Source organism: Dromaius novaehollandiae, chromosome 17, assembly GCF_036370855.1.
Source record: "Dromaius novaehollandiae isolate bDroNov1 chromosome 17, bDroNov1.hap1, whole genome shotgun sequence".
Lineage (NCBI taxonomy): Eukaryota > Metazoa > Chordata > Aves > Casuariiformes > Dromaiidae > Dromaius > Dromaius novaehollandiae.
The window spans coordinates 8,095,551-8,115,667 of NC_088114.1; the positions used below are offsets into that span (position 1 = coordinate 8,095,551).

Below are 20,117 nucleotides of genomic sequence, written 5' to 3' on the forward strand. Positions count from 1 at the left end.
CTTTCTGAATAGACTGCTAGTGGATGGCTAAAGTCAGAAGAGAACAGTAAATTTAGTTCTCTTATAGACTCCACTGGGCTAATGGGTATTTTTAATTGGGATTTATTTCTCTGAAGCAATTTCAGAAATATAGTTACACACTGCTGAAGTCTCATTCCCGGGCCTCAGCCCTGCGGCTGACAGCGCGCGGTTGAAACTCTATAAAGCATACGGCTTTCCCATGATTTCAGCAGGCTCCCCACAGGTACAAGGATGTGCTGGCTGGCACATCCACAACGGGTGCTTTGCTAACCAACTCCTTCTTGCAGAAACTCTCATGGGGAATTTGTGGAAGGAATCCCAGGAGCAGGAGCTGAATCCCAGGAAGGAATCAGGAGCAGAATCACAACAAAAGATTGCCTTGATTTGCCAAAAACTGTGGAGTACGTCATGGAACACAGCACATAAATTTCATGCATTTAATGCTTTTGCCTACTGGTGGGTTTGGATTTTCCAAGGTGCTGAGCACTCGTGTTGACTTTAGTAGGAGCTCCAGCACCACCAGTACCGTGGGCCTCAAACAATAAGCATTCCCAAGAGAAACATGAGAGCTGGTAAAAGAACTGGAAGGCTTAATTTAACCCAGAGAATAAAATAAGTCAGTAAGGAGACCGAGAGCAATGGCAGGGGTCATCCTGTGCTCAGACTGGCTTCTCTAATCCCGTTGTAAGTCTGTCTCTGAACATACATGCATTCTGTGTTTAACACTGGGCCAACTCAGAGCAGCTCAAACTCCAGAGGAAATCACAGCAAACAAAAATTGTATGCCATCTTACACCCTAATCAGATTGCCAGAGTGCCTATGCCAATGGGAAAGTCTGTTTTTTCACAAAGCTAAAAAGAACAGCTTCTTCCCAAGTACAGATGAAACTAGTTGGTAATGAGCTCTTCAGCACACACGATTATATAATTCTCCCTTTAAATACGTAAAGCCACCTGCTGACTTCAAGCAGACTTTTTAAAAGGCACAACACAGGAATAAACATGTGATCTAAGAGCAATCACACGCATGCCGTAGACCAGATCCTCAGCTGTATGACTCTCCTGCTTCAATGGACTTCACGACATCTGGGAAGCTTTGCTAACATGCACTGACCGAGGAGCTCACCCCCAAAACCTAGAGCTCCTGTCAGTTCTTAGGTAGATCGATTATACTGTGCATCTGTCACTAACTCCTCCTGTTTCTAAATGACACTTCTGAGTATGTCCAAAACCTAACTCCATCCTAAGTGACGGGGATTGCATTGGGGAAGTTTTCTCCTAAATCCTGTCCCTGTCACAAGTGATCACCCTACTATCCTAGACTTTGGGTTGTTCTCAGATACGTCTACGTCTTTTTTTTCTATCATCACCATTCTAATTTTTACTCCAATAAAAAATGAAGAACTAATATCAGAAAAATCCCCTCCCCTTTTTTTGTTTTTACTTTACACAAAACAGAATTCCTTCTTCTTCTGGCAAGCTCTCTTCCATACAAGACAAAAATGAAAGACAACATGGTCTCACCTGTTAGATTTTATCGCTCAGTGGGTTTAGCACTGTACTTTACTCTGGCTGTACCACTGCTTGCTATCATGAAGTAAAAACTTAACACAGAAATTGAAGAAAAAATTCTGTGTAAACTGAAAGCTTATTTTGCATGTGGTTTTATATGCTGCCTCAGATTTCACTGGCAATATACATTTATCAGATGCAGACAAGCAAATCTACTGACATATATAATTCTTCACTGAGGCCAAGTGAGGAATATTTCATGCAGAATACCTTTTCTGCAAATAAGTGTTCAGAGTACTGGAAAAAAAAATGTACTCCCTTCCTCGCTCTCCAAGAGGAGAGAGCAAATTCCCCATCTGTTGCACCTGACATCTCTATCAGCATTCCTGTGGGCCCTGGGAGCTTTCAGACCTGCAGCCCCCAGCCAGAACGGGGTGAACGCTGCAGAAACGCCTGCTGGAAAGTTAAAGATCAGCCGTTCGGCTGCCAAATCTGAATAGCTCTTTTCTGCACCACTGAAAAGCAATAAGGATGCTTCAATGAACGGTCTAGGCTGTTTAGGTAGATGAATAGTTGAAGCTGCTTTTCTGGCATGTCCTCTGCATGCACGCTGGCACTTCCCCATACATCCGAATGGCCCACATGGCCTCTTGTACGCTTCCCTCCTTACTCAGCTAATATTAGGACACTTTTGCTATCTGAAACATGTATTCCATTAAGTTACCAAATTGATCTTGAGTGAGTAGTAAAGGCTTTGGAAACAGAGAAAGACCCTCAATAAACATGTCCTCTCCTTTGCATCTGCATAAGCACCTGAATAAAATTTCCCAGGTCAAACTCAGCACGATATCAGGGATGTTGTAATAAACTGCATCCTGAGCAGGAGCGATACCTGTGAACCCTCAGCAGGGGAGGGACTGCACAGGACAAGGACTAGGAACTACCACCCTCACCTTCAGCATTCTCTCATTAGAAGGGACGATCCATCAGGACCCTGGAGGTGCTCCGAAGAGCCACGTGAGCTCAACTGGAAAAGCAATGTGGAGAGTTAACCTGCTGGTAGAGTCCGGCTTACAATATATTGCCTGAAAACATTAACAGGGGAACTTTCAGTGGGGAGCAAAGCACCTGTGGCTTTGCCCTACCAAAGCGTAACCGTGTCTCCATTACAGAGTAGTTGCGATGAACAAAGACAGTTGAAGTTTAGGAGAAAATCAGCTCCCTCTTTTCTTCACATATTTTTTTGAGAATCCGTTACTTAGAACCACTACAACAAATTGCACTGTACATTACAGTATAAAATAGCACCTATAAAGTATTATCCACAGACCTGGGGATCTTGATCTTTAGCTCTTCTTCTTAGTTCATTAAAATCCCCATTTTCTATCTTTTTAAAGCACTGCCAACTTCAGGAATAATCTATAATGATGGTCTGTGTGCGGCACAGACTGATGGATACTAGACATATAATTCAGGTCCTTTCTCATGTCAGGTTCTCCCTGTCTCTCTGGTATATGGAAATTTTTTGATGAAATTCTTGTATTCCACCGCTTCCTCATTGATACTCCCCCTTTGTCTGGCAAGATTTTAATTACTACAATACTGCATAACTCCATTCAGTGCTCCAATATTACCTCTGTGATATGTGCAAAAGCAATTCCTAAGATAGGAAGCAAGTATAATACTCTATCATTATGTCTTCTTTTATGCCTCCTAGCACTCTCTTTATGGCTGCCAATATATTGTCGTCTCTGTCTTTCACTTACTGATTTCTGCCCTTCTTCACTCAACGTGTCTTCTTTCTCACCCAGAGAGTTAACACCCCATCTCTGCCGTCTTTTCTCTTCTGATCCCCAACATCATGTATTCCAGTCCTCTTCTCCTTGTCACATTCTCTCCCATCTTTCAAAGGCAGGAGGCTATCTAACGCTCTACGTCTCCAGCAACACAATTAGCGGCTAGGATGAGACGCTCTGTAGCCAGTGTAACTGTGTATTGCTTAAAGCACAACAGGCGGACTTAACACAAAACTCACAGAGCAGGACTGCTGAAATCTTGAGTGGCATGAAGGCAAAACTAGACTTTACAGACTTAAATATACCCTCAAACAGGAATGTACGACCTTCTGAAAAGATATATTTTTAAACACAGAAGTATCTGCCTTTCCAGTAAACTGTTAAATATGGACCTCCTCCTATATTCTCGTTCATTGGAGCGTTTCAGTAATGCTTTTCCAGTATTGCAACATAGACATTCTCCCATCGTTCATCTTTCCTGAACCATCTGTTTCCATTTATTCTTCCCACCTAAATTTTATTCAAATTCCACTGTACTCCTGGCCTTCTCCTGCTCTAAAAGTGTATTGCCTATAAAATACAGGACACACAAAAATTAGGAAGCATCAGAGATGACTGGTGAGTAATAGACTTTATGAGGTCTGGCACTCCACAACCACCTCTCTCCTTGAGTAGATCATATGGCTGATCAGGTGCAAACTTTTACCCACATTTCCCTCGTATTTGGGGTGCTTTTAACAGCTCTCTCCACTATGAATTCATGCTGCAGCCTCTCGGTAGCGGCTCTGATTTGGAGCGCTATTCAGTTGCCTGCTTCCACAGCTCCTCCAGGAATGTGATCTCTCCAAGACCTTCCGCCTTCTGTCAAATCTGGCAGAAACTGGAGACTGACAGACATGCATTTCCCTCGCAGCACAACTGCATAACATGGCTTTCTCTGGTAATCGGAGTTAAAAATACAGGCAGAGGGAAAGTAGCTACTTTTCCCCATCATAGCTGTACAATATATAGAAAACTAATTGGGACTGAGGACCAAAGAATGGCAATTTCCAAAAGTAGCAATTTCCAAAAGTACTGGAAAAAGAAAAAAAAAGCCTTCTTGTCTTTTCTGAGCTAATACGACAGCGGGAGAGCAGAGCCTGCTTTATGCTAAGGCTGAAATGAGTGCACTTGACAACTGCCAGGGGTTTTAAGCATGTCCATGTGCCACTGTCCTTGCCGAGCCCTGCCAGGAGCAAGAATAAAATGTAGCTGCAGTATGATCCTGCTGCCTTCCCAGGGCCACCTTCCACCCTGTTCCTGTTCGCCTCTTGGCCATTAGTATTTCCCCTTGCAATTGTGCAACTCCCGGACACTTGTCCCACTGCTTTTCTGACTGCAGAGCACGGCAGCCAGGAAGAGAGGAAGGACGTCGCCAGCAGTGAATATTCATGGGTGTCCGTTGCGAGCTCAGAGCATTGCATTGCTATCGGTTTTGCTGGGATGCTGCTCTAGACACTGACTTCTGTTGACATTGAGTAACCATTATAAACAGAAGTGGTGCTACTGCAGGACAGGTAGAATTTTACATACAAACTGTACAGGGAAATTTTTACATATTTTTCATTTAAAATTCCATTTGAGAATTAATAGTGACGACCGTCTTTTTACCCAGTCCTCTCTACTTCTGCTGTCCGAGCAGTAGAATTAACTCACACTACCGAAAGTCTTAAGGGGAACAGGTCAGTAGAAAATCTCTGTTCTGCACTCATATATTTCAACACCTGAGAGGCAAAAAAGCAGCAATTAAGCACAGTAAAATAAATAATTCAATAGTTAATTTGACCTGCCAGGTTGTAGAGTATCTTTTTTATATCCTACCAGATTTTATTTTAGTTTAGAAGAAGCGCTCCTGGAAAGTTATACTGTGAGAGCCTGTAAAATTCTCTAGTGCAATATAAGGCAAAAGCTCACCCTTAAATGGGGTAACAATTGTTTAAATGAAAGGGGTTTTTTTGTTGTCACAGTCCTGCATGTTTCATACGAAAGTGATGAAGTCCCCCTCTGATTCTTTATGAATTAATCTGCCAACTGATTAAACAGATGAAGCAGCCATTGAGTGGAAAACTAAAATTGCACTATAGATACTTGACTTTCAGATAGAACATAAACCAAACAAAAAGCTAATGTTCTTTTCTGCAGGAAAAGGAATTATTTTCTTTTTAATTGACTCACAAATAATCCATAGACAGCTCTGAAGGTGAGCAATCCATGTGGCCTCTGAATACAAGAATATAACATTTAAAATGGGGGGGGGGGGGAAAGGTTCGCCCAAAATGAGAGACTAACTAGGAAAAACGAATAGCAGTGCTTTAACAAGATATGCATGACTACCAAGTTTATACTGTTATGGGATAGGGGTAATGCTAACCTGGTGGGAAAAGTTAAAGCTGCCCAGATGAAAGCTGTCCTTCCAGTCCCTCCTAAGTGGAAGGTGATGAGATGAAAATCAAGATGACAGGCCATCTCATGAGCACTTGCAGAGAGACAGAATTAAAACTAGGAAGAAACAGGTGGAATCAGGATGGAGATGGTTGCCTGGGCACCCAAAGGTGGAGGGGAGGAATACTAAAACGAAACACTATTAGCCTCCATGTGTCACTCTGAAACAAAGGGGGATTCTTCTATGCTTCTGGTGCATGTTTGCTATTCTCGTTCATCTTCTGTAGCTACTCCAGAAGCAAAGCTGCCTCAAAGCAGCTGCAGAGATGGGTTCAACAGTATTAGTGAAACTTAAAATGCACTTGTTGAGGGGAGCGTATACTGGGAAGGATGCAGTAACCACAGGTACCTTTTTCTCTTGGATAAACACACACTCTCACTTACTGCTGTGACTGACCAATAAACTCAAACAGTGGAAGAAGGCTCAGAGGAGATGGGCAAGGCGATGCGCCTGTAAAGCTCAGGGAAGAATGTAGGGAGGGACGGACCATCCCTGTTGCAAAGAACGCCGAACTTATCTCAGCACAAAGGGGACCAGAGGGTAGCCTTTGTTTTAGAAAAACAGCTAGATCAGTTCATTGGTCACCTGATTCTGTAAATGTGTTTTCCTGAGTGTGCCTGGGAGAGGACCCAGAGCATGTTCTCACCATGCCCAGGTTTCAGTCCCAGATTCTGTCCAGTAGCTGATACTACTCTACATGAACATTTGTAATGACCTGAAAGGTACAGTTGCTAAAAAGTAAACAAATAAATTAAACCCAGCTCTTAATCTTCCAGAAGATTACTACAGCTGCTATTACAGTCCTTGATGGGAAAAAAAGGAAGGGTAAATATAAACCAGGTGCACTACAACAAGACTTATTTTATAGCCACTTCCATTTTATAAAGATATTCATGAACATATAAAAATAAACACTCCATTCCTTCACAATTAGTTTCCCTCTGGTTGTAAGTGCAGCTATTTTTAAGTTTTAACTTTGGGGTATCTCCCAGAACCGCAGAGCACAATCAGCTCCACCATAATCCTGCATCATCATTATCAAATAGCAGCCGCACTTTCAAAAATACACATTTTACATACTGCAGATCCCTACAGCCCTTTCTCAACTGACCATACATATCAGTTCCTTCAGACTTGACTTCCAGTAATGCCAAATATTGGCCACTGAGTGGTGCTGCAAAGATTTAGTCCAACTGAAGATCTGGCCCATTAGGCTGAAAACTGTGCTTATCAGAGTTAACATTGCTCCCTTGCAAAACAAAGGGGATGAGGAAAGGTGTGCTAATTTCAAGCCCCATTAAAAACAGAGGAGACAATTCAATGCTTCCCTCAAATGTAAATGCAAGAAAATTTATGAAGAAATCAGGTTTGCATTCAAGTTTCTAAGAAGAAATGATAGAAAATGACAAGAGGATAAAATACAAGCACTTGAAAGCATCCATCTGCCTTGAGCTCATAACCTCCTTAAAGGTATTTCCCCATCTGCCTGCTCTGGAGACCTCTGGTTCACGGTGCTTTAAACTGCTTCCCTGTCCAGTGAATTGTACTAGAGCCGGGGCAGCAGCTCTTAATGGATCTTGCAGCCCTTGCAGAAGACTGTCAGTGATGTTGCAACAATCAAGAATATTATTCAAATGTAATTGCTAATGTGATAACACCAGCCTACAGCCATCTCATCCCTGCAGTTCTTCAGCTCCCCTGTGGCTGAGCAAATCTCTTTCCCAGCCTCTGAGAGCTAGGGCACAGTGTAATGGTACTGCTCTCCCTGCGGGAATGCAGAATGTAAAAGACAGGAACGTTGCCATCAAAACTTCTTACCAGCCAATGTTGAACTCAACATGAGCATCGAAGAAACCAACGATAGGAGAGGTTGCTGCTTTCCAGCCCTGGATTCGGGCTCGAATCAGTCCTTCTCGTTTGTTATTGCGCACTATTTTCACCAGGCCTGGGTATCGCTTATTGACGTACTGGTCCAAATTAAATTTTAGCTCAACTGCAGGGCAAAGAAACACAAAAATATTCAGAATTAAAAAAAATAGCCTTGTGACATTACATTTAAATTTGATTTATTCTGCAATAGACAGGGAAAGAAATCCTTAAACATTCCCACATCTTTAGTCGCTTTCACAGATACAAACCAAGTACTGCAACTGCGGCAAGGAGCAGCTCCAGGGGTGTCAGCTAGGAGAAATCCCATACACATCAGAGCAGTCACTGTAGACTCATGCAGGTATAATATGGCCTCAAGGAGGTACATATTGTTTTGGAGAGGTAGTTTGTCTAAATATTTTAAAATAATTACTATTCTAACACTCTGATCATTTCCAGTAGGCTGCAAGCGGCCTCTACAGGAGCAATTCTGACCCTATGGCAGTATAACATGGAAGACGTGGGTGAATTTTTTCTGCTCTATGCTGATCAGTAAGAGTTTGACAAGTAACTTCAATGGATTTTGGGTCAAGACCTAATTCAGAATCAGAATCAATTTCCCTTAATTTTAAGGGTTTCCTCTTAAATATAATTAAGACTCCTCAACACCAGGCTTCTTACTCTTTAAACTAAACAGACATTGGACATTTCAGACTCCTTTTTCTCTGTCCAGTTTCAAGCATTTAACCACAGATAGGGCAGAACTCATTCACTCCTTTATTCAGCTTAATTTCAATACACTTATGAACAGGCAAATTACTAAAATGGTCTACATATTTAAAAAATCAGTCTAGTTTTTAGTAATCCATGTATACTACAACTTATTGGCAATGAGACTTTTACTCAAATATATTTATTAAGAAAACCAGTAGAAGCTTCCACGACACGAGAAACTTTGTTTTCTGATCTATATAGCACAGTAGAATCATCACCATCCAAATCAAAGACCTGATAAATCTCCACTTATCTAGAAGAATGATGGAGAAAAGCCACATAAAAGCGCACAGAGAACCTATGAGTCCAATTCTCTCTATTACGTTGACTGAAACACTTTGCGGTCTTAGATATTTACTCCATAAGTTATGCTGCTATAACTGAAAGCAGAATTGGACAAGGGGTTTCTTAAACCTATCTATTTTGGGGTTTACTTGTGTTTTAACTGTTTGTTTCAATCCTCCGTTCTCTTTGGGGTTCTTGAAAAAGAACAGCAACTAAAAACTGACAGATTTACAGCTATTGAGTAGTGGAGGAAATGCTAAACCTGAAGCCTTATTTTAACACATATGATTTGAGAAGCTGCAACAGTTCTAGGACTCTAAGCTCTAACAACTTGAAAGGCAACAACACTGTTAGCCACCGGCCTCCTACAGGCACTCGCTGCCCTCGTGTCCTACAAAGCACATGGATCGCGAGCAGCCTACACATGCTCATGTGTGTTTTTGCTTTGATGGCTGTTAATAGAAGTGCTGTTTTTACATTAATGAATTACGTGACCTGCAAGTTGCGGGTGCTGTGTGTCCATTTTGCTGTTTCATTCTCAGACCTAATTTATTTCCTACATCAAAAAAAAAAAAAAAATCAGAAGCAAAATCTGGCATTATTAACACCCACATAAATGTGCTTCCATGTAAAAGAGCTGAAACTATCTTTAAGGAAAATCTGTAGCCTTACTTTTCTTTGGAAGCAGAATTTAAACTTTTGGTCTATTAATGATGATATTCTTCTGGACCTGAAAATTCGGAGAAAAGTGTTGTTTCTATATTAAGATTGCCTGTACAAATGTCATTCATCCTACAAGGAATTCCAATGAAATCAGCAGGGTTTATCCACATAATGTTTATTTGTTATATAAATATTTATTCACAGCTTTGTGAAACCGGCCAAATGACCACCTCATCAAAGATACAAACTCCTGTAAATTCTACTGACTTCAAAGGAGGTAAGTTAATTTATATCAGCTTATGATTGGGCTTATTATCGGGCCATAAATCAGTGGTTGCACGTATGACCTTCCTCCCCCAGCTGTTTAAGCGCAGACTGACTCAATACTGTTTCAGCCCAACATTAGAAAAATGCACTCAAGCCTGAAGTAACCAAACTCCTTTCGATTTGCATTTCACGTCCATCAGGGACACAGTACTTAGAGGAAAGGTTACGCGTGTTCACCATTGTCACTGTTGTCATCCACCAGAATGATCTCTTTGAGCAAGTGCGACGGGGTGTGATTCACGACGCTGTGCACGGAGCGCAGGATGACGGACAGAGCCTCGTTGACAAATATAAAGACCACAGAGATCTGGGGCAGGTCATCGGGATAAGTCATCTGTTTGCACCTGGAGGGAAGAAAGGAAGAAGTGAAGCCCCAGCAGAACACTGATCATCATCCTCCCACCCTCCTTGGCTCTCCAGCACACATGGATTTGTCCCCTTATTCTTTCTAATCTATCTGGATAAATGGCAGCCCAGAAGCAAAGCTTCATTTGAGTGCAAATGAAGACCAGGTGAAAGCTGAAGAGAAGCAGCATAGCTGGGGGCAGCTAATTTTTCATCAGCTTGGTGAAAATTGAAGCATATCTGCATGCATACAGATTTGTAGGGGAATGCAGTTTCTGGAGGGTTAAAAGCTTCTCACAAAAACCATGGGAGTATCAAGGACTCTGCTCAAAAACACCCTGAAAAGCCCCACCATGCTGTGGTTTGCCTGTGCTCCTGGGGGAACCTCCAAAGTTCTGCCATTAGCTCTGAGTTAGATCTCATACTCATAAAACCGGGACCTACTTGAGCAAACTTTGGATTTGCCCAGACAAAGCGCATTTGTTTCCATTTCTGATTTGTTGCTTGCGCAGCAGTAACAAACATATGATGCTCGTTTGTTGTACAGACTTGGCTACGTTGGGTATTCATAAAACTGATTTGCCCTGTCTGAGACATCACCTCGGTATCCAGCTAATTCCTGAGATTTCCAGTTCCCTTGTGTGCTTGCTCACTGATGCATACAAGTCACCGCAGACCATTTTGAGAAGAAACACTGAGGCCCGGAGGAGGGATCTGCAAAGTCACGCAGCACAGAGCAGAACCGCTGCTTCCCCCAAGCCCCATCCGTGCCCCTCTGCAGCATCCCGCCTCTTTGTTTTAATGAAATTCTCTCCCACTAGCAGAGATGCTAACTTTAAAAAATTACCTACATGTTCTCACAGTCAAAAGCCATTCAGAATTACCATAGCAATTACTAAACCTGCTCTGTAAAATACTGCTAATGATATCACAGAAAATGACTTCTCCTGCTCTTATCAAACTTTCTGACCTCTTTGCTCATTACTTTGGCATAATCATCACTTTTCTCCCCACTATCCACAGTTATTGGATGTGGGGGGAGAACAACCGCTTGACTGTTGGGTAACCTCTGGAAATCAGTTATGAATTCTAGAAAAGAGCAATTATTTATAATTCCTACCCATCCCAGCACTTTTTGCTGAGAGACCTGGAGTACTTGGCATTGATTATGGCGTTACTATGGCTACATTCTGGTTGCTTGCTAGTGTCCTGCACCATAAAGACGACCACTGTGTCGAACTTCTACGTAGGATTCGTACACAATCTAAAAATAAACCCAGAACAAGGACAGAAAGTTACAGGAGCTCTGACTGCTCTGATATAGCCTCCTTTTTGAATTTCTCTTTGAATGTGATTTTCCTCTTGACCACATCAGTGCATCAAAGAAGTCCATCAGGAATATTTCCATAACACAAAAGAGCCATCAGACAAAAGCACGGACCTTGCAAGATTCCCCTTGATTAGGGACATCTTTGATCTGGCAGCAATTTGCCTCCATGCCTCACTTGTATCAGCACAGCACAGTAAATTGCATCTCGGTAAATCAGACGGGTACCAACTAGTGGGTGCATCACCAGGGAAAGTGAGGCAGAGGGAGCCACCCTGGGCCACGGCTCCTGCATCAGCACTCGGAGGAATAGGGAAGAAGGGAAGGAAAAAAAAGTGTAGTCAAAGTCTGAGGCGATGAAGGGAAGCTGTGGCGGAGTAGAAGGAAGAACACGGAGGGTGAGAGGGCAGCAAAAACAGCACTTGCAACGCAGAAGGGCAAGCAAGGGCAAGGGAAGATGGACACAGGTGCTGGAGATAAAACAGTAGTTATAGAAGGAGCAAAGTATCTTGGCTAGAAAATAATTGGGAACTGCTGAAATAGTGCAAGACCTCAGTGGTTTAGGCTGGGCTTCCTCTGCCTTCTGATCAAGAAATTTTGCTGAGTTTTTCTGAAGGAAGAAGTATTTGTTTTTCCTGATAAGTGGACTGGAACACCTGGGGACTAAGACCAACTTTTCTGTCCAGATTGACAGGTTAGGTAGGGCTAATCTCCAGCCCTATTCCTCCATCCTCCCACATATGTTCTGAGAAGATCAGTATTTCCAACTCAACATTTAAAAACAGAACATATAAATCATAACTTCCACTTTTGATCCATCTGTTCTTCCTCATATTAAATCAATGCATTATTATCCTAAGAGCAATTCTAAGTACTCTCCTGTTTACAAGGCTCTATTCCTGCCTTGAGGCTCAATGACTACCCACATTGCAGGGCACCACTGGGCTGCTTTTGATAACAGGCTCTTCCGAATTCATTGTCTCCCCGGGTTAAGTCACTCCTGTCACTTCTGACTGTAACCTTCCTTCTGTGATTCTCCCCCTTCTCTGTCAGCAGGACATAGCTGAAAAACTGCATTATGTCTGTATTTGGAAAGAGTGCTCCAATCATTACATATTAGAATATCTGAGGTAACCCAATTGCAACAGGAATACCTGGATGAACAAAAGCAGATCTCAGCATTTGGAAGAAGTTAAAAAGGTGTTGTAATTTCATCTATTACAGCAAGGCTGAAGAACAGCAAAAAAAGCTGTCCAGCTGAGTAAACTTTTCAAAGTATATCAGTGATTTAGGAGTTTATTTCCTGCAGATTTCCAGTCAACCTTGGACTCTCACCTCCTTCAGTCACTTCAGAAAGTGAGACAGATGTACTGAGGTAGTCAGGGAAACGCGCTGGTCCACTAACAAGCACTTCCGAGGATGTCTGAGAACACGAACAATCCCAGGCAATGGGCCTTCTCTTAAAAATCAGTGGGTGCTTAAGTGCTTTGCTGGATTGGCGCCCAAATGTTTCCCAATGTATTCTGTAATTAGATACCAGCCGCAGCAATTTACAGCTAATACTTCCTTCATTCCAAGAAACCCTAACCACCAATTGACACTCCAAGCCAAACAGTGACAGCAGCAATAGTCGCACGCAATTATGCTCCACCATCAAAGAACGGCTATGCCCACTGTACTGTGACAGCGTCTCAACAGCTTCGCTCCTGCCGGGATGCTGACAACAGACCGAGTGCATTGCAACGGAGAATCCAGGCACTCACGCCGCGGCAAGCACAGCACAGATGCTCAGAAGCAAGTTCAGTAATACCTGATCGGAGCCATTCAATCTTAGGGCATCAATATTATGGAATAGCTTGTAAAAAACGCAACAAATGGTTTGTTACTGATTAATTGCTGTTTTCTGGCAATGCAATGCCTCTCCAAGATCCAAAAGCTTTGTTTTTCCTCATTTGAAGGGGCAAGTTATTGCTGCAAGCTGAACACAAGGCCTTTCAGCCACAGAAGAGGGACATGGGAGCCTAGAGCTGCTACATGACGACGACAATTACACTTGCCACTAGGCATCCTGGAGCTCGCACCGCTCAAATATGTGCTCGTGGTAGCTGTCATGTCCTTGCCAGTTGGTTATAGTTTCTCACCTGTGACGGACTGTGATGCCCAGTTAACTACACCACCTGCCTTTGGTGACATTCAAGATTCCTGACATCTCTGGGCCACAAACAAAATTGTGCTTTCATCTGGAAAGCCAACATGAAAGAGAAAGCATGAAAGCTAAGTTCTGCTTTTTCTGACTTCTAGGGCGTATCAGACTAACTTGATTTGACTTTCAGTGCAAAACAGAGCAGCATCCTCCCCTCCCACAGCAATGTGCTCTTCCCTGTATGAAATGTTGAGAAGTTCAGAGTGTCAGGAGGACATGTGAAGTCCTCAGGGCAGCCCTTGACTTTGGCCTTGAGGAATGGCTGCAGATGAGAGATCACTCTAGAGAGGTCCCAGGAAAAAAGCATGGCCACAGCAAGTCTTAGTTTTAATAAGGCATAAAGCATCCTCTCAGAAAAAAGCTGGAGCAGCAGTATGGAGGTGGAGTGAAATCATTAGGCAGGAAACCTATGAGCTACAGATGGAGAAGCTTAGCATCAAACTAGACTCTCTTCTTATTTCTTTTGAGATGAAAAGAACCAGAAGTTGAAGACCTCAAACTGCATGAAGGTGTTGCATCAAACAGACCCTTACATGCTTCAACCCGATAGCCAAAAGGACTTAATTAAGAACGTAAGAAATCCTCTATATTTAGCAGCACCGATAACGTGCAGTAAAGGGCACTGGTGTTTAAGGCAGCCCTTCGCCGGGCGCAGAGGCTCGTTGCCGTGCTCGGAGAGCGCACTAAGCCCAGCCCTCTGCCAGGGAAGAGGGAGCTCTGCCAAGTTCTCCACGCTTTCCTGCTGTAGGTCTGATCACTTACAAACTGCAGCTACCGGGTGAGCGAGGACAATTACAATAATTGAAAGTCAAATCCTGACCTCATTAACATCTGTCCAACGCTACTGAGTTCAGAAGAACTCATCAAAGAGCAGAGATTTGAGCTATGTGGCAGTTAGCGATGGTCTAGCTGGCCAGGCATCGCTCATGTTTGCTATTACTGTGATCCTACATTAGTATTGCGAGCTGTCATCAGCTCTTACAGTGCACAACCAGCAAACGAACTCAGGTTTGCACAAGGAGCAATGCCTCTCTCTGGGGCAGATGTGTGCTGCAGAGAGAAACATGCCGTTAGATGCATTTAGGATTAGCGATTCCAAGCAAAGTCTGACGATGCCACAGCTAATCATTTCCATGGACCAACTGAGGATGGATTAGACCCGATAGGTGAAACAGCCCTTCAGGCACCTTTCATGCAACACACCCAGCCTCGAGCCTGAGGCATCCCACTGCTGTGTCTTGGGAAGAATCTTTGAGGATTTTTGCTCTGTATTGGCTACCGCAGAGCCTGGCTGGCAACCCAGAGGTATTTCCTTTGTACATGACAGAGCGCTGGATGTCAGATCCTTTTTCTCTACTCTGGAGATGATTTTCACTTGTGGTCTCCCTTGCACAGAACTGGTTTCCCAGATTAACATTTCCCAGCCCCTTAAAACCTACTGTAAGCACTGTCTACACAGCCACAAAGAAACTGGAAAGCCTCTCCAGCTGACAGAGCCGAACCTTGTAAAAAAAATCCTGACTACCAAAGGAAAGGTTGCAGATTAGAAACTGGGGCAATGAGAAAACAAAAGCTTCTCAGCTGCACATCAGCCAGTTCATGGCAGCCCTGTGGGCCTGTAGGCAGAAGACGGAAGGAAATATTTTTTCTAAACCTTCATTCATTCCTTGATTGTTTTTGCTCTATTTGTATCTGACCCAACAGAAATGTGTGAAGTTCCCTCTTTATCTGAGTTGGTCTTTCAGTCCGCTGGAGTCGCACTATGTTTTGTGAAGGGCTGGCACCACAGCAGTGCTGGTAGTTCAGTGGATTACCAGGGAAAGAAAATCTTTCCTGGCTCCTTTCTCCTGCCTTCTCTCCTGTCTGTAAACTTGCTAACATCAAAAATGAGTTTTGCTTGCAGACCTTAATATACTGAGTTTGGAAATGGATTTAGCAATACATTTAGAGACTTCTGACAGCTTTAGCCTTCAGGAAGAAATGCAAATAAAATTAAAGCTGCTTCATGAATCTTTAAAGTATATAATACAGGGTATGTTTTTCCAGTGAACCACTAGGATGGAGATGACAGTGAGTTTCTCTCCTTCACAAACTTTTTGGGTCTGCAGCAACCTCCTTTGCAGTTGTAACACAAAAGCAAACCCAACATGCTCCATACCGGGAAGACGGCACGATAGTCTGCATTCATGTTTTCTAACCACAGCAGGCGAAAGAAGAGGAACAGCCTTTTGCTGGGCATATGGTCAATAAAAGGACAAAAATAATTATTAAAAAGATGATTCAATCCTTGCTTATTACTGCTAGCAAATATTACTTTTAACCAGTAGGTCAATACATATTGTGACACCAGTTGAACCCCAGGCTCAGATTAATCTCACATTCATGCTTACCTTTTAGTACCTAAATGTTGCTGTGACTTCAGTGGGAACAGCAGAAGACTTACAACAGCTAACTCCCTAAATTTAGAGGCCAGCTCAATGCCTGATTCCTTTCTCCAGAAGACCACTGAGGCTTTACAGCTATTGCTAGATTTAATAGTAACTTTTCAAATACAGAAATAAACTGGTATTACTCTCTTCTGCACTGGCACAACAGTGAAAATGAGACAAGTCGCAAACACGTCCCTTGCCAGCACAGGACTCAACTGCTGACCAGTCAGCAGCAAAAGCAATGACAAGCTACAGAACTGATGAGCTTCAGAGACCCTGAATCCATCAGGCAGAGGATTCCAGCTCCTTCCTAACTAATTCTCCTTTCAACAGATGGTATTAACTGTATTACTCCATAACATTCTCTTTCTATTGAGGATAGATTTTTTCCCCCTATCCAAAAGGAAAAAAACAGGCAACTTTGGAGTTCAAGACTTGCTCCAGCTTTCTCCTGTTTTCAGCTGAAGGATGAGACTCTGTACGAATCACATAAGCACTCATGCATATGAGGAAGGGAGCACAGATACAGAACACTGATGCTCTAAGTATCCTGAAACAAGCAGCTCATTATATTTACAACTAATCTAAAAAGAAGCCACAGTTGCTTTCATAAATAGTCTGTACCACCTGGTAAGGGGTATCTTCACCATGGCTACTCCTTCCCAGACCTGTGTTGCCCAGCGGAACAGCTTTCATTTTGATTTATCATTACAGAAGAAAATCAACACGTTCTCCTTTTTTCCTTACCTGAATTTATTTGGGGATGTGCAGATACAAGATAACGTGCAATCCTGGTTGGTGCTGCAAGCTTGCTAGGCAGCTCCATAAAGCCATCAACACTGATGAACAAACGGTTTTGGGGGGTGACTGTTATAGCTCCCCTGAGCGACAACAAAATAAATTGGGATAGCTTTTCCTCCACCTCTGCAAGCACTATGACACTCCTGTCAGTATTTGGACATTCAGCATTAATACTGACTTCCTCTATTCATTCAGTTTTTGGGTCCTCAGCAAAGCAATGATTTGCCAAAGCAACTAAAGCCAATTTTGAGCTCTACTGCCTGATTCTTTTCAAGAGAGCAAACAGAATGACAGTGCTGCAAGAACAAAATGTAATGCCAAAGAAGCAACTGCCCTTTCCACTGCTCCTGTAGGTACGAGAGATCATCCTCACTGCATGCATTGTTTAAAAAACTCCTAGGTCAGGACTTAGCCGACTAACTTTAGTCTGACTGCAGTTACTGCCTTGGCCACACTCCTTGCTCCCAGGCCTCAGCAGTCAGCCTTGAAGAAGAAAGTCATTAAAATAAAGACACCTTCCTAACTGCTCCTGGGTGCGTAATGTGTCTGTTCCTCATCCCACGGTGCTTCAGTCTTCATATTAAAGGGGAACCAAGGGAAGTCAACTAGTTATCATCCTTCCCCCACTTTTCTGGTACATAATGATGTCGATGGTCATTTTCAGGGTTATAGTAAACAGCGACATTAAATCTACCCCATACTGCTAAAATTCCCTGCAGCTGTCTTCTCATGCCTGCTTGCCTTTTTCTCTTATTTTGCACTCAAAAATCTAAGAAAGAAATCACATGCATTCATCAGAAAGAGATCAGGCCAAATCCTTGTTCCTGTGCTAATCTCAAATACTTTCTGTATCAGTGAAAAATGTCCTTTAATATCGATCAGAAACATATCTTCTTTTCTGTAACTTTTATGCGACTTCTTCCCAATCCTTGTTAGAAGCTCCCTTGTATTTGTGGTGGTGGGAACTGATTTGTTCAGACCAACTGCAGCTTTACACTGATCTGCTGTACGCGACTTTAATAAAAGGTCTTTCAACAGATACCAAGTTCCTAAATGCACCCTGACAGAGGAATTAGGAGAATGACAGTCTGCACAGGCTGATTAACCTCTGCAATGTGAAATCAACCCCCAAAATAACTCCTGTGCCCTAACCATCACATTAACTCCCCTCGCAACAGGGGCACGCATTTCCCAGCACTCTTCTGCTCCGAGGAATTTCCCACGTTCTCAGACCGAACAATTGGACTTCGTGCCTGCACGATTTACAGAATGAGTAATGGCAGCAGCTTTTTTAAAATAAAAGCCTTCTAAGCCTTAGACCTCTCTCTTCTCCATCCCATTTCCTGAGGAAAAAAATCCAAATTTATAAGAATTTCTGTTCTGTAATACAGAGAACCATTTCAAGCCAGGACAGAGGCAGATCCTCAGACAGGATAAAACTCTCCATGAAGTTACACTGGGAAACACGGGACAGGGGTTTCCTGAGAATTAGACAACCATTTTTGTCCTTGTTTCTTTTTAAATTCCAAGCCTGTGCAACTGGGATTAATTTATATGCACAGTGCAGTTAGTTTGGATAGAAAAAAAATACAGAATACACACATGGATCTCTTGTTTTCTTATACCATTACTGCTCTACCAGGCTTGATTCCTCCCTCTTCTCAGACAATTTATTTGATTTGTATTGTAGAAAGCCTTGAGAATTGGCAATCAGGGACTGATGGCCCAATACATATGTGTGGTTAACACAGGCAGGTGGTCCCTGCTTGCAAACAGTATTAACCCCTTAGATTTCAGATTATTAGTCTCCTCAAAAGTAGCTGCTACACGTATAAAGTAAGAAGCCCTATATCTCAGGGAGCCATTTCTGACTTTTCTCAAGCAAGGATCAGCAGAAATACATCATCACGGTCTAATACTCGTATCTATTTAGACACATAAAAAATGCTAGAACTAGTTCCACTAACTTCTAAAACAAGCCCTTTCATTAACATGAAAAAATGGCTAAAAACTCATGCTCAGATCTTTCTATAGTCAAAAGTATTTGTCCTTTTCTGGTAACTTAACTTGAATCACTAATATGTTTTGAAATACCATCTGCAAGAAATTTCCACTCTATCCCCTAGTGTGCCCGTTCGGATCTGCCTGTGGCTGTGTGCATGCTGCATCACAAAGCATTAGGCTGATTGCAAATTAGCGGAGAAGCTGAAGTCTGCTTTCAAATGCTCTTCAAAAATCCCCAAAGAACCTACAACCCCCATGTGACTTTATTCTTATTTTTAATACCACTGCACTTAAATTTAAAAAAAGAGCCCAACTAAATTCCAGATGACATGTATTCTGCCTAATTCTATGTGATTTAGTGGACACTAAAGATCATCATTCTCAAGATTTCTGGGAGATCCTGGTCCTTGTTCCAACTGGACTTTTAGCTTGCATCCTTTATGACTGAAAATTGAACAGGAGTTGTCTTAAAAAATAAATACAGACTTGGTCTTGCAAAGTTCTGCTTTGAGATTTGGGATCTCTTTGCACTTGAAACTAATTAGAATATAAACATCAGTGAAAAATCAATAAAGCAATACTAAATAAAAGACAAATGTAGAGGAATTTTGCCTATTGACACTAGCAGGGCTTTGACTCCAAGTTCTTGCCAGTAAAATATATTCAGAAAACATTACCTTTTGTGCAATTTTTTTGAAACTTAATTCTGGGAACTACACTCTCTGTGGAGGACAGAGACTACAATCTCATCTTAGTGCTTCACCAAAACTAAGGCCTCATATTTTGAATAGGGAAGGTTGACAATGAGTTATTCAAGAAGCCAGAAAATCTTTCCTGGGATGCATTCACAGGATGAGCTGCTACCCTGCGGCACCACTTCCTGCTGTTGCCACTGGTGGTGGTTACTCACCAACTAGCAATGCAAAGTCAGCTCTTCGGCTGCGTTTCCAACAGTGACTTCCAGCACATCTTCCCATTGAGAACTGCTCTGCCACTCAATGGGATGCATCAAGATCCCCAAAAAGGATCTTTATGGTAAAGTATCAATGAATCCCAGTGTGTTTGCAGCGAGTGAGCAGGTAACGGCCCAGATATCCAAAAGTGGACTACCCATCTTAAGATACCACCTTCTCTGGCAATGTCTCAATCTTTGCCAGATGTAACTAAAAAATAGTGGAGTGGACAAAATCACAGGAATAGTTTTCAATAAATAATGTATAAGAGTAATCTCACCATTTTCCATTTGCACAGAATAGGCTGCTGTATCCTTGAAGCTATC

The 20,117-nt window shown here is 42.5% G+C and overlaps 1 protein-coding gene across 2 annotated transcripts in view; it reads right to left on the reverse strand.

Annotated features, from left to right (window-relative positions):
- Positions 1–20,117, reverse strand: part of GALNT9 (polypeptide N-acetylgalactosaminyltransferase 9) — a 221,812-nt gene that overhangs the window by 98,302 nt on the left and 103,393 nt on the right. For both annotated transcript variants that reach the window (XM_064522068.1, XM_026095321.2), the window contains 2 exons: positions 9,907–10,073; positions 7,630–7,804 (listed from right to left, as the gene is read on the reverse strand). In XM_064522068.1, coding sequence (XP_064378138.1) covers positions 7,630–7,804; positions 9,907–10,073 — 342 coding nt within the window. The remainder of the gene's footprint in view (positions 1–7,629; positions 7,805–9,906; positions 10,074–20,117) is intronic.